Source organism: Oryctolagus cuniculus, chromosome 6 (genome assembly GCF_964237555.1).
Source record: "Oryctolagus cuniculus chromosome 6, mOryCun1.1, whole genome shotgun sequence".
Taxonomy (NCBI): Eukaryota; Metazoa; Chordata; class Mammalia; order Lagomorpha; family Leporidae; genus Oryctolagus; species Oryctolagus cuniculus.
The window spans coordinates 22,768,655-22,783,146 of NC_091437.1; the positions used below are offsets into that span (position 1 = coordinate 22,768,655).

The 14,492-nt window shown below is 60.4% G+C and overlaps 1 protein-coding gene across 9 annotated transcripts in view; it reads left to right on the forward strand.

The window, feature by feature from the left end:
- The window catches only part of JADE2 (jade family PHD finger 2), a 131,974-nt gene that overhangs the window by 96,111 nt on the left and 21,371 nt on the right, over positions 1-14,492 (forward strand). For all 9 annotated transcript variants that reach the window (XM_051844221.2, XM_070076103.1, XM_051844228.2 and 6 more), the window contains 3 exons: positions 9,875-10,032; positions 13,367-13,527; positions 14,067-14,278. In XM_051844221.2, coding sequence (XP_051700181.1) covers positions 9,875-10,032; positions 13,367-13,527; positions 14,067-14,278 — 531 coding nt within the window. The remainder of the gene's footprint in view (positions 1-9,874; positions 10,033-13,366; positions 13,528-14,066; positions 14,279-14,492) is intronic.

Here is a 14,492-nt window from a genome sequence, read left to right on the forward strand (position 1 = left end):
GGCCAGACTTCCCTCGGCCCCCAGGTGAGAAGGTGAGAAACCATCGAGGGAGCTTCTAAAGGATCTGGCTCCTGAGGGCGGAGCTGAGAGTGGTGAACGTTCACACTCCTCACTCAGCCTTCCCTGTGAATGGCTTGGAAGAAGGGGCTTTGAGTCTGCTGGGCCTGGGAGCCCAGGCTTTGGACCCCGTGGTGAGAGTTGTTCTTGGAGCCCCTCCGGCCTGGGTGGCCGTCAGGTGGTCACAGCTCTGCCCTCAGCCAGCCTGGGTGGCTGTCAGGTGGTCACAGCCCTGCCCTCAGCCGGCTGCAAGTCCCCAGTGGAGAGGATTCCGGAGCGGTGCTCCTGAGCCCCCTCCCTGCGGCTGCAGGGCCACGGATGGACCGGGCTTCCCTCCTGTCTCTCAGAGGGGTCGCTGATGGGCGAGGGCATCTGGGAACCCAGGGTGCTTGGCCTGGCACTGGCAGTGGGCGCAGGTGAGCCCCGCACTGGGTTGCATTTGGGCAAGGCAGGTAGGGGCTGTCCTTAGAGAAGTGTCCTGGGCTGACTGCTTGACCAGTCAGGACCCTGGACAGGGCCGAAGCCTGGCGGCCTGGCTTCCTTTCTCACCCAGCAGTGGCCCCTCCTTCAGCGGGAGCGAAACCGGAGGCCTAGGAGGCCCGCAGGGCGAGGTCAGGATTTTAGGTGAAAACACACTTGGCGTGGAGTCTGGCCCAGGTCCCACGGGCAGGGGAAGGAAAGGTGCGGCTGACCCCGAAGCCTCAGGCCACTGCCACTGCCCTTCTCTGCTTTGCCCTCTGCCCGTCCTGGAGTCCCAGCAAAGCAAACTCAGTCTCTAGGCCCTTCGTCCTGAGGGGGAGGAAGGGCCTCTCCTGGCCTGGAAGCTGGTTTTCTTGTGTAAATGCCACTGGGGCCTCCCTGGGGTTTCTGGCCTGGCTGGTCTCCTCTTTTGGCACAGCCAGAGTTAAGCTTAACCCTTTGTGGGGCACAACAGTCTTCTAGAACCTGAGAAAGGAAAGGCAGCCCCCCAGGAGAGATTTTTCTTTCTTTAAAATACCAACCCCAGCCCTGTGCCCTACCCCACCCCAGGTATGCTGATGGAAATTTCTAGGACTTCCTGCTTGGGTTGCTCCCCGGCAGGGGGTGGGGAAGCTGCAATAGGTGGAAGAGGGGGAGGCCCCAGCCCTTACCCTTTCCTTCCTGCAGGCCCTGGGGACTGACAGCTGGGGCAGAGACCTGGAGGCCAGCCCTGCGGTTTGGAGGCTGGCTGCTGATAGGGGCAGAGCAGCTGGGGGCAGGCTGAGCAATGGGGCTTTCCTTAGGCAGGCTGTCTCCAGGAGGAGAGTTGAGTCTTCCAGAAGTCGGCCTGCGGGCAGAGGTGGGGAACCAGGCCGAAAATTGGGGAGCAGCTGGTAGGCCTAGCCCAGCACTGGAGCACGGAGAGCACAGGTGCTGTCCCCCGGGAGCTGGTCCTCTGCCTGCCAGCAGGATGCAGGTGCCATCCAGAAAGTGTCCGTTGTGGGAGGTGCAGCCAGCTTTGCCCAGAGGCCAGGCTTCGCCCCTGAGGAGCTCTGCCATGCTGGGCCGCTGGGCCAGCAACCGCCGATGCTGCCCTGAGCCCTACCAGGGTGCGTCCGTCCTGGAGACTGCCTTTCCTAAGAGCCTTGCGGGTGGGGGGTGGGGTGAAGCTGCTGGTCCTAGAACAGGTGGGTGGGAGCTGGAATCCAGCTGTCAGCTCCTGGTGACAATTTAGGACATCCCAGGGCCTGGGAGGAAGAGGTGGATGGCCTACATCTGCTACTAGTCAGAAAGTGTCCCCCCACAAGGTCTTAGATAAGGAGCCCATGCCCCCCTGTCCCCAAGAGAAGGCAGGATGTGAAGGTGCAATGTGTACGTGCCCCACACGTTGACACATGGGTCCTTCTGCCCTGGGCCAGGGGTGCTGCTGCAGTGGCCAGAGTGCGCCCACAGGATCCGTGAGATACCCCGTGTGGCTGGGGTCCGAAATGGCACATTCTGTATTCAGACCATGATGGCAGGTGTGGTAAAATGAACAGCACCCAAGGACTTGGGAGATAAAGCAGGGGAAGCTGAAGAAATGGGTCTGCGCCCCCCCATCTTGAGCAGTGTTTGTAGCCCGCAGACACCTGCCCCCCCCCCCCCCCCGTGCTGCTGGGCCCGCGGGGGTGGGGGGCGCCTGGCTGGGCCAGGTGCCTGCCCTCTGCCTTCCCCCGGGAGGGGGAGCCGATTGAGAATCCACTCCTAGCTAGGAAACCCTAGGAAACCGCTGCTCCCGCCAGCTGGAAAGACCTCCTGGCCTCTGGGACTTGTCTTGCAGAAGAAATGTGTGTAATAAATTCTCTTTAAGAGCAGGAAGTGCCGTTATCCTCACGAAAGTAAGAGAAAGAGATGCCTGCTGAGTGGTGTTTTTTGTTGTGTCTGGTGGTAGGTTGACTCTGCCGAGGGCGCCGTCCGGAGCCTGCCCCTGGGTTTGATGCCTGATTTTCACTGTGTTTGCTCTCAGGTCCCAGCTCAGGAAGGGTTTTCTATAGAAGGGATCCCTGAGTCTGTGCAGGCAGTGATCCAAGAACTGGGCGGTTAGCCTTGGGTGGGGGGAGGGCGTTGGGATGCTCCTGGCTCGGTCTGGGAGCCCGAGTTCCTGGCTCCAGCTTTATGCTAATGTGCCCCCTAGGAGGCAGGCTGCTGGCTGTTGTAATTGGATTCTGACCACCCACCTGGGAGACCTGGAGGGCGTTCCCTTCCAGCGTCAGCCCAGCCCAGCCATGGCCACCGCAGGCGTCCTGCAAGTGAACCCCACGTGGGAGCCCTCGGCGTCACCTTCTCAATTGCGCTCTCATTCCTCTCATGTAAATACGTAGATAAGCAAGAATCAAGTTTAATAAAGGACAGACACTCCAGAACTTAAACCAATGACAGCCTCTCTGAGTCTCAGTCTCCACAGCTGTGAAATGGGGCTGTGGTTAGACTGTGGTGTAAAGCACTTAGTAGAGGCCTTGGCATGCCTTAAGGGGCAACTGATTTTTCACTGTCAGCTATGATTGATTTCTTTATTTTCTTAAAAAAAAAAAAAGTGTATTTATTTGACAGAGTGGCAGAGAAAGGGAGAGACCGAGGGCAGTGGGGGTGGGGCGGGGAAGGAAGGGATGGATCTTCTATTCACTGGTTCACTCCCCAAATGGCCACAGCAGCCAGGGCTGGGCCAGGCCAGAGCCAAGAGTGCGGAACTCCATCCAGGTCCCACGTGGTCGTGGTACGGGGGCCCAAGTACTTGAGCCGCTTTCCCAGGCGCATTATTAGGAAGCTGGATCAGAAGCTCAGTAGCTGGGACTTGTGCCCTGGCTCCGATACAGGATGCTGGTGATACGGAAAGTGGTAGCTTAACCTACTTGCAAGGACACGACCTCTACCTGTTATTTATTTTTTTTTTTTTAAGATTTATTTATTTGTTTGAAAGAGTTACACAGAGAGAGGAGAGACAGAGAGAGAGAGAGAGAGAGAGGTCTTCCATCCGTTGGTTCACTCCAATTGGCTACAACGGCCAGAGCTACACCGATCCAAAGCCAGGAGCCAGGAGCTTCCTCTGGGTCTCCCAGGCAGGTGCAGGGGCCCAAGGACTTGGGCCATCTTCTACTGCTTTCCCAGGCCATAGCAGACAGCTGGATGGGAAGTAGAGCAGCTGGGTCTTGAACTGGTGCCCATATGGGATGCCAGCACTTCAGGCCAGGGTGTTAACCTGCTGCGCCACAGTACCGGCCCCTACCTGTTATTTCTAACAAGATGGTTTTAAAGAAAATAGTTGTGATTAAAAAGGAGATTATCAGGGCCGGCGCTGTGGTGTAGTGGGTAAAGCCACCACCTGCAGTGCCAGGATCCCACTGGTTGGTTCGAATCCCGGCTGCTCCACTTCTGATCCAGCTCTCTGCTATGGCCTAGGGAATCAGTAGAAGATGGCCCAAGTCCTCGGGCCCCTGCACCCATGTGGGAGATCAGAAAGAAGCTACTAGCTCCTGGCTTCAGATCGACGCAGCTCCGGCCATTGCAGCCTTTTGGGGGATGAACCAGCGGATGGAAGACCTTTCTGTCTCTCTCTGCCTCTCCTTTTCTCTCTGTGTAACTCTGACTTTCAAATAAATAAATGTTTAAAAAGGAGATTATCTTGGTCAGGACAGACTCTAGAATGGGCAAGGCAGCTTAGCTCTACCTTGGGACTCTTATGTGGACAGAGGTCCAGGACAGGTGGACTGGGACCCGTGACCGAGTCCTCCTTCCCCCCCACCTCCTGGGAGAGTCCTGTGGGCTGGCTTCCTGGCTGGACTCTCCCTGTGCTCACACCAGTCCTCGGATTCATTCGCTCATTCCACAAGGGCTTCGTGGGCACCTGCTGTGTGCCAGACACTGCCACAGGTGGGCACAGTCAGAACAGGGAGAAGCAGGACGTGAGCCGTTTCTGTCCCACAGCAGCTCGATTGTTAGCGGAGATGGAACCGCCTCTCGGCCCTTTGGCTAGGGTCAAGCGTGGAGGGGTTGGACATTCAACAAGGATGGACACAAATCAGGGATTTTGAAATTCTGCGAAGTGCTGGAGTCCTTCCTGTGACTGGCTGAACTTCCTCCTGGTGCCTGCTGGTCTCTATAGCCCAGGACACCTGGGGAGAAAGGGAAGCAGAGACTAGGTGGGGTGGGGGGGGGGAGGAGCGGGCATTGACATAATGTCCACCACTCTCCTGGTTCTGTACTGGAACCCTCGGGGTGCCTGCTGGCCCGGCACCCGTGGGAGTCACCTGCTGTCTGCCTGTGTTTGCTTTGGGAGGTCAGTCCGACTGACTTTCCTGCAGAGCCTGTTTGTGTCCTTCCTGGGGACACAGGCATGGCGGAGGAAGCCAGCCTCCAGCCTCCAGCCTCGGGAAGAGGGCCGGGAGGGGCAGGCCAGCGTCCCCACAGCCGCCAGAGCAGGGGCTGCGGCCCTGCCACCCCTGGCACTCAGAGGCCTTTAACCCGGCTCGGCCGCCTTGGTTGGAGCCACAGCGAGAGCCTCCCAAGCAACGCAGACGGGGTTGCCAGGCACTGGACCTTTGAAGACACTTGTTGGTTTTCTGCCAAAAGAGAGAAAAGGAGTAAACATTGACGTTCTAGGAAAAGCGCTTGTTTTCCAGCCACCAGCCTCCTGCCACCCCGTCATCAGTACTTTATTCTTGTAGTTTTCATAAATCATTCAAAGGAGTTTGAAAAGAGTCATTAAACCTTTTTCCAATCCCAACCCCAAGCAATTGAGAACAACAAGGTGTTCAGGTTACACTTGGCTGCCAGTTTGTGGATGGGTTTATATAAATGTCCAGAGCGCTGGAAGGAAACGGTGTGCCCAGCTGCCTGGCTGTAGCCTGGGTCAGCAGCCGAGGAAGGTGGCGGCTGACCCTGAAGGATCTGGAGTTACTCAGCGTCCGAGGTCCAGCATACACCAGGCCCTGCGTGCTCAGCTGCCTCCTGCCCTGTGCCCAGCCAGACCCCACTGAGCTCACCTTTTGGTGGGGAAGGCGTCCAAGAAACCAGGAGATCCTGACCCAGGGGCTGGAGGAATTCGGACAAAACCCAGAACTCTGCAGTGTTGGGGACGGCGTCCCCTGGCAGATGGGGCTGGACTGAGACCTGATGGGGGATGCTTGCTGGCATCACCTGGGCAAGGGGTGGAGGGTGTCCCAGGCAGGGCCCTCGCGTGAGAAGGGGAAGCCCTGCTTGGGGGGTTGCAGGGCGGCTTGCAGAGGTCACTGTCACATTTGCATATTCTCTTGGAGAAGCCACGTGATTGGCTGGGAAGTTAACTCCAGGGCACTGGGCGGGCCCCTGGGAAGAGGGCCGGGAGGCTGTGGGAGAGTGCTCAACTCGGCCCTTGTGCTGGCCTGGGTTCCTCTCCCAGTGTGTGGCTCTCGGGCTAACCTGGGCCAGGCGTTTGGCTTGGTGCTTTATGCCCGTATCCCACGGTCAGAGTGCCAGCTGCACTCCACTTCCAGCATCCTGCTGTGGTGCATGCTGGGAGGTAGCAGGTGATGGCTCATGGAGTTGGGTCCTTGCTACCCATATGTGAGACTGTCTGTCTCGAAAAAAATTCTTAACAAATAACCCGAGTCCTCCACTGTAAAATAGGAGTAGTAGTAATCCTGATATCCCAGAGATGGTATAGGGACTAATAATACATTGCTTTTTTAAAGCATTTATTTGTTTATTTGAAAGGCAGAATGAACACAGAGAGGGAGAGACGGAAAGACAGATCTTCCATCCTCTGGTTCATGCCTTATGGCTGTAACAGCCAGGGCTGGGCCGGAGGGAAGCCAGGAGGCAGGCGCTCTGTGCTGGTCTCCCACGTGGCTGCAGAGACGCAAGCGCTTTGGCCATCCTCCGCTGCTTTCCCAGGCACATTAGCAAGGAGCTGCATCAGAGGCGGAGCAGCCAGGACTCCAGTAGGGGATGCTGGTGTCACAGGCGGTGCTGGCCGTCCCAGGGACTGCTTCCAGGGGTCCCCGGCGCACAGCAGCTCTGAGCGCTGGCGCTAACATGATGACAGCAGTGCCCTGGCTGAGTATCCCTGACTCTGCCTGCTAGGGCTGTCAGCGTCCAGCCTGTCGCGTGCTCTGAGAGCCAGGGCACGCCGGGAACCCCTTCAGATCCTCACCCTGGTCTCCCCGACTCCCTCACTGCAGAGTTAGAGGACTCAGGTGAAGCCAGCTCCTGAGTTCTCAGTCCCCAGCCTGGGCCCAGGTCAGCACCACCTCCCTGCGGAGGTGGCCCGGGGCTCTGATCTCTTTGACTCCAACATGGCCTGAGCGCTCAGCTCCAGAAAAGACGCCCTGGCTCAGGTGCCCTGGTTGGGGACTCCAGCCTCGGTGTGTGTGGCGTGTGCGTGTCTCACGCTGCTCTCGAAGGTGCAAAAAGCCCTGATGAGGAGCCAGCCAGGGGCTGAGACACAACTCGGGATTCCCCAGGGAGGCCCTCGTGGGCAGTGCCAGGCACGGAGAACCTCAGCACAGCAGCAGGACGTGTGCAGGAGCGAGGCCCATGTGCAGTAATCAGAGTGCCTGGAAGGACGCGGAGGAGGCGGGGACAGGGCGGAGGAGGTGGGGACAGGATAGCAAGCGCTCAGTCAGTGACCAGGAAGGACAATGAGTTCCGCACAGGATGAGGGAACGGCAGGGGCTTCTCCCCCACCTTTGCTTCTTGGGAGGAGACTTACAGGGGGGCTTGGGGATTGACTTCTGGAGCTGGAATACTGGCTGCTCCTGGTGGACCGGTCCCCTGTGGCACCAGAGCTGTCGTGCTGGGGATGTCACACCACCAGGCTTGCTTGGGTCTGGAAGAATCAGGCTGTCTTCAGTCACTGGGGTTGGCTCACCCCTACCAGGGCCTGTGCTGGGACCCCTGGGGAAATAACCCAGGCCCAGCCCTGCTGGGCGTGTGGGGAGGCCTGGACCAGCCGGAGGGTACCACGGAAGCCCCCAGCGCCTGCGTGTTCTCTGTCTTAGCTGTCTGACTGCTTGCTAATCAGCTATGCAAATTATGAGGGCTGTGAAATCTTAGCCACATTCCAGTCTTCTGTTTAATTAGCATTTAATCGTAATCTGATTTTAATTTTTTCACACTGGTACCCTAATTAAATGTTAGGGTGTTAGTCTTAACAATTAAGTTATATTGGCAAATAGAGTCTTCAGGAAACTTGACCTTTTTCAAGCCAGCGCCCTCTCGAGCTGGATGCACATGTTAATTAAGTTCTGCAGGATGCGGTTCCCAGGCCGGCGGTGCACCCCTTCCCATGCTTTCCTCGTGGATACAGCCTCCGTTGCCTCGAGGCACACAGAGGCAGTGAGGGGGGCCCAGGAGAGGCGGCTGCTGACTCAGTTCATCACAAGCCTCTGGAAGCCCCCGGAAGCTGACGGCTGACCGGACGCAGCAGTGGATGCTGACTTCTCCTGGGAACAGTGTTTTGTTTTTTTTTCCTTTAAATTTTTGTTTATTTGAAAGGCAGAGACCGAGAGAGTGAGCAAGACAGATCTCCTGCCTGCTGGTTCACTCTCCAAATGCCAGGGCTGGGCCAGGGCAGGCTAGAGCCAGGAGCCAGGAACTCAATCTCCTACTTGTGTGCTAGAAACCCAATTATTATTATTATTATTATTACTATTATTCTTTTAACTTGAAAGGCAGAGTTATAGAGGCAGAAGCAGAATGAGAGAGAGAGAGAGAGGTCTTCCATCTATCTGCTGGTTCACTCCCCAAATGGCCACAACGGCTGGAGCTGAGCCAATCCAAATCCAGGAGCCTGCAGCTCCTTCCGGGTCTCCTATGCCAGGGCGGGGGCCCAAGGTCTTGGACCATCTTCTACTGCTTTCCCAGACCATAGCAGAGAGCTAAATTGGAAGTGGAGCCGCCGGGACTGGAACCGGTGACCATATGGGATTCCAGCACTGCAGGCGGCCCCACAACTACTTGTAGAGCCATCACTGCCGCCCTCCAGAGTGAGCTTTAGCAGAAATCTGGAATTGCAAGTGGAGCCGTGACTCAGACTGAGGCATTCCAGTGTGAGATGTGGTGCCCCACGCGGTGTCTTAACTGATGTGCCGAGTTCCACCCCTGCAGGCCTGGGTTTGGAGGTTGGTCTTCAGCCTTGAGGTGGTTTCTCTCCCCCTGTGACATGAATCTTTCTTTAGCTTGTGATCTTCAGGTGCGGAGAACTGGGATTAGATGCCTGAGCACCTCACCTGGTGTGTCCAGGCGCCACTCATCCCACAGCAGCGTTTGTGGGGGCACAGTGAGGTCAGGCAGCTGGGGCTGGGTTTGGAGCTTCTCCTGGGGTGCAGGTGGAACAACGCTGGGACACTGGAGAGAGCGGTCCTCCCCCCGAGTGAGCAGGTGCTTGGGTGTCAGCTGGAGGTGTGGGGTACCCTCGTGTCACCCCACCACAGCAGGGTGGGAGCGTGGAGCCCCTGCTGGGTCAGGGGACTGCGTCCTTGTCCTCGAGTGAACTCGGTGCAGAGTGACCGCCCCTCGGCTGTTGGCACGAGGTCCTGGCCTCTGTGCTGTTTCACGGTGCCGCTTGTGCCTTGGTGTGCGGATGTATAACATAGTTTTAAATGTCCCATGGAAACTCCCCCAGCAGTCACACATTCGGAGGCATTCGGAAGCCTTTGCGCCCTCTGATTCTGTTTGTTAGTAATTCCTCCATCAGTCCATTTTAATGTGGTCTGTATTTTCTTCCAGTTTCTTTATTTTAAAGATCTATTTATTTAGGGGACAGAGTTAGAGAGAGAGAGATCTTCCACCTGCTGCTTCACTCCCCAAATGGCTGGAACACTCAGGACTGTTCCAGACCAAAGCCTGGAGCCAGGAGCTCCATCCAGGTCTCCCACATGGGTGCAGGGGCCCAAGCTCTTGGGTCATCCTCTGCTTTCCCATTAGCAGGGAGCTGGGTTGGAAGTAGAGCAGCCAGGACTCAAATCGGCGCCCACATGGGATATGGTGTCACAGGCGGCGGCCTGACCCCACTGTGCCACAGTGCCAGCCCCTGCTGTCTGATTTTTGTTGTTGTTTTTGTCCTCTTTCTGCAAGTATTTCTTCTTCTTCCTTAGATCTACTCCCATCCCTCGCTCAGGGTCCTTTAAGAGGTCGGAACGTTGCAAGTGCATTGTGTCTGTGCGCAAAGCACGCGTGGGGTGTGCAGAAGCCAGGTTCTTTCTCAGACTTTCTGCTTTTGTTTTGTCTTGTGATCTGTGGGTGATCAGAAGGGCCCCCCGGCTCCACTGACCGGCCTCTCCTCGGTCCTGCGAGTGGACCGCCAGTGGCCGTCTGAAGCCCCTCTCCCCCCTTGCTCCCGCAGGTTTTCCGCACAGACCTGATCACGGCCATGAAGGTCCCAGACTCGTACCAGCTCAGCCCGGATGATTACTACGTCCTGGCGGACCCGTGGCGGCAGGAGTGGGAGAAAGGTGTGCAGGTGCCCGCCGGGGCGGAGGCCATTCCCGAGCCCGTGGTGAGGTGAGCCAGGCGGGCGAGACTCCTTCCTGACGTGTCCCCGGTCGCTGCGCGCTGCTCTCGTCCAGGGAACCGTCGAGGGGTTCCCGAGGGACTGGCAGTTTGCCTCTGAGCGTGGCCTTGCCTCTGGAGCCACACTGCCTGGGTTCCAGTTGCCTTTCGGTCCAGAAACGACCTGCTCTGGGTCTCTCTCAGCTTCCTTCAATGTGAGACGGGGATGCTAAATCGACACCTGCCTGCTGAGATGACAGGGCGGGGAGTAGGGGAGCGACCAGCCCCCCAGGAGGCCCCTCTGCTGGGCCTGGGGTGCACGTGGGTCCTGCCTGAGCTCCCCAGCCGCCTTCTGCTCCTGTGGGGCCCAGACGGACCCCGGTGTGCTCTCGCAGGACGAGAAAGCCCGTGACCATGACCATGGGCCTTGGCTCCTGCAGCAGTGGAGCCGAGCACTTCCTTCTGCACCCTCAGAAACCCTCCAAGTCACGTTGCAGGGCCGAGGGGCCCTGTGTCCCCCGCCTTCCCCAGCCACCACCCGCCTGACCTGGGCACTTGGGTTACTGGCAGGCCCTCCTGGCCTTGGAAGCCCCGTGGCCTGCCTGGAGCCCATGTGGACTGGGCCGTCCCCTCCCTGTCGCTCCCTGGCAGCTGCACCTGTGTCTGACTCACAGACACCGAAAGCCTGCCTGGTGCCAGCCCCGTGCTGGGCACAGGGTCACAGGCTCAGCATGTCCTCTGGGCACTGGAGGTCAGGGAGGACTCCTCCTCCTCCTCCTCCACCTCCTCCTCCTCCTCCTCCTCCTTCTCTAGTGACTCTGGCTAGGGTCCTCTGCGAAGGTCTGGGCAGACCCACTGGAGGTCTGTGCGGAATTAGGAACCCAGCCCGAGGCGTTTCAGCCTCCTGCCTCTGCAGACCAGAAGACTGTGAGTGAGTCCTGCTCTGTGCAGTGGGCGTGGTGCTGGTGCCTGCCTGACACTGAGCGTGCCGGCCAAGTCCCCGTCACCCCTGCCAGGGCCCAGGGCCGGGGGGAGAGGACAGGGCACCCGCTGGGTGGAGAACAGTGGGTCCTGATGGGGCCTGGCCAAGCAGTCCGTCCTGCGTGAGGTCAGTGTCAGGTGGTTCCGGAAACCCTCGTGGGCCTGTGTGCCTGGCTTCGGCCTGCCCGTATGTAGCAGGGTGCTGTACCTGTGGCCGTCCAGAGGGGAGCACCTGTTCACGCTGCCGTGGTTTCACTCACTGCACCCCCAGCACGTGCCTGGCTAGAGTGCCGCGAGCCTGGCGCCCCTGGCCTGGCGGTGCTCTTAGGAGGGGAGGGCCGAGTAGCATGTCAGGGCGGTGTCTGGGGGATCTCATGTTCCTTCTTGTCCCGCCCCCCTGCCTCCTGGGCAGCAGCCCACGTGCCCATGGTGGCCAGAGGAGCTCCATCCCGAGTCCGTGCTGTGCGGAGCCCACTGTGCTCACTTTCCCCGTGGAGGCTCTTGCTGGCCTCACTGAGCCCGTGTTACTGCCCCCATTTCATCGCTGGGAAATTCGGGGGAATTCCCTGCGTGGCCACCGGGGCTGAGGGGGCTGGGCCAGGAAATCACAGGCTGCAGGAGGCAGCCCTGGGGTGTCCCTGTGAGGCCTGGAGCACCCTGGGGCATTGGCTCTGGGGGCCACCATCCCGGGCCCCTCTGGGGACTGGGACCGCAGAGTCTGAAATCAGAGCAGTGCCGGCCTGTGCTGCCCCTCTGTGTGGCCAGGTCAAAGACTTCTGCTGCTGGGGGTGGGTCCCCCCGCTGTGGCTGAGGGGGAGACCCTGCCAGCGTCAGCTCCACCTGCACCTGCTAGGAGACCTGCTCTCCGAGCCAGCCGGGGCAGGCAGATAAGATGAGATGGGCGATTTCTGCTGAGAGTTTCTTAACCCCTGCTCCCCAGAGAGAGGCCTGGCCAGGTGGCAGCAGACGGGCAAGCAGGTGTAGGGAGTTAGGGCGTGGGCGTACAGAGGGCGGCCCTAAGCCCTGACCAAGCACGTGCCACGGGCACCTGCAGAGCTGCGTCACGTGGAAGATAGGCTGCCCAGCCCCAGCTTGCCAGGGAGAGGCAGAGTTGTGTTGCCCCGTAAGGACTCACGGCGCGTCCCTGGTGCAGGCATGGTGGCCATGTCACTGTCATCACCCATGGCCCCCCGCACGTGGGCCTCTCCTGTGGGAAAAGGGGTGCCGAGCCCTTTCCCTCGCACCCCTGCACTGACCTTGGCCTCGCTCCGGGCCCGGAGGCCTTTCTCTCTCCCAGCTCAGACCTCCCTGTCCCTTCTGGCTGACACCCAGGAGAGACCTGCCCGCAGCGGCCCTGCCTCCCCTCCCCAGTCCGCGCGCTGAGTCACAGCCCCTGGCCGCCCTGCCCCCGGCCCCAGGAGGCCCCTCGGGCCAGTGAGGGGCCTCTCGGGCCTGGCAGGGCTGACCAGATAGAGGGCAGGCTCCCTGGCTATAACCATGGCAACTGGAGGGAGGTGGACGTGCTGGCATGGGAGCCAGGGCCGGCCCACAGCTGAGCTGGGGGGATGCTGTGCCCTGCCAAGGCAAAATGCCCCTGGTGTTCTGTTCCAGGGGCGATACCCTGGGGTCTCACGACACACAGGGGGCCACACACGCAGCGCTGACCGGGGCTGGGCGCTTGTCACGGCCCTGCGTGTCCGTCTGCGTAGCCCTCTCAGCAGCTGTCTGCAGGAGTGCTGGGGCTTTCCCAGAGCCACACACTGCGTGGTGGAGCTGGGCTGTGACGGTGCCGCACCCTGCAGCCAGGGCCTGCGGGGCGGAGCCCTGGCCTGAGGCGGGTGCTGAGCTGCATTGCAATGTGGGGTGGGAGCTGGTCCGTCCTTGAGGCCCAGGCGTTCAGTTCAGCCTCGTCTCGGGTGAGTGGGGGCCCCAGTGACCCCGTACCAAGAGACTCGCTGCTCTTGGCACTCTGAGTGTGGGCCACACTGGCTGCCTGCGTGGTGCCCTGTGTCACCGGGTGGGGCTGCAGGGCTGTCAGGCTGCTGAGAAGGAGGGGCTGTGGCCTGTGTGTGGACATCTGTGGCCCCCTCAGCTGGCCCTGGCCCACTCAACCTTTCGTGGCTGCCTTGGCAGGGTAGCCTGGCAGGGCCTGGTCTTGAGCCATAGGTGTGTTGTGGGCGGGGTGAGCCTGATGTCCATGGAACCGGCACGTGGTAGGGGAGGGAGGGAGGGAAGGAGTAGGCCGCGTTCCACCACGGCCCCCATCTCACACCAGCTGCGCTGCGGGGCCAGTGACCTTGCTGGAGCTCGGTCATCGGACAGGCTGGGGACTCTCCCTGTGTGACCCCCCACCTTGATTTCCTAGGATCCTGCCGCCGCTGGAAGGCCCCCCGACGCAGGCGTCCCCAAGCAGGCCTGCACCTGGGGAGGGCTCCCCGCCCGACTGGCCGGAGGGCAGTCGCTATGACCTGGACGAGACTGACGCTTACTGGCTGGAGCTTATCAACTACGAGCTCAAGGAGATGGGTAGGCGGCCCGGGGTGCCGACGGGGCATCTGGGCAGGCTGGGGAGGGTGTCCGTGCAACACCAGGCTGTGCCCCTGTCTGGGTCTTGTGCCTCCTGAACTTGCTGCACCCGCTGAGGGTGGGGGCCAGCAGTAGACGTGGCTGGCAGGGGTCGTAGGACTGTGTAGTAGGTGGGAATGTCCTTGAACAGTGAGGGACGCACAGCGTGTGTGGGGGTAACACTGGGCCTGGTGAGTGGCTGGCTGTGGGCCTGCCGGCCAGAGCCTGCTCCACCTGTCCGGGAGGCACCTGCCGTGCCTTACTGAGCACCTGCAGAGGAGCCCGCAGGCACACGGCACACTGCGTCTAGAGCCGCTTCCCACTGTTAGCGTCCACACACGTGGCCGCGTGCTCGCAGGCCCGTGGGGCTGGGGGTCCTGGAGCTAAGGCACGAGGTTGGAGGTACCTTTCTCAGGGCCCTCATGCCTCGGCCCTGAGTTGGCGCAGCCACAGAGCCACCCGCCGTGCAGAGCTCTTGTCACTCGGCCACGTCCCCGCAGAGCGTCCGGAGCTGGACGAGCTGACGCTGGAGCGGGTGCTGGAGGAGCTGGAGACCCTGTGCCACCAGAACATGGCGCGCGCCATCGAGACGCAGGAGGGGCTGGGCATTGAGTACGACGAGGACGTGGTGTGCGACGTGTGCCGCTCCCCCGAGGGCGAGGACGGCAACGAGATGGTCTTCTGCGACAAGTGCAACGTCTGCGTGCACCAGGTGGGCAGCCGCCCAGTGCCAGGCGCCCTGGCTCCGGCCACGGGCCCGTGAAGGGGCGGGGGAGGCAGTGCCCTGGGCTGGAGGTGGGGGAGGCAGTGTCCTGGGCTGGAGGTGGGGAGGCAGTGTCCTGGGCTGGAGGTGGGGAGGCAGTGTCCCTGGGCTGGAGGTGGGGGAGGCAGTGTCCCTGGGCTGGAGGTGGGGGAGGCAGTGTCCT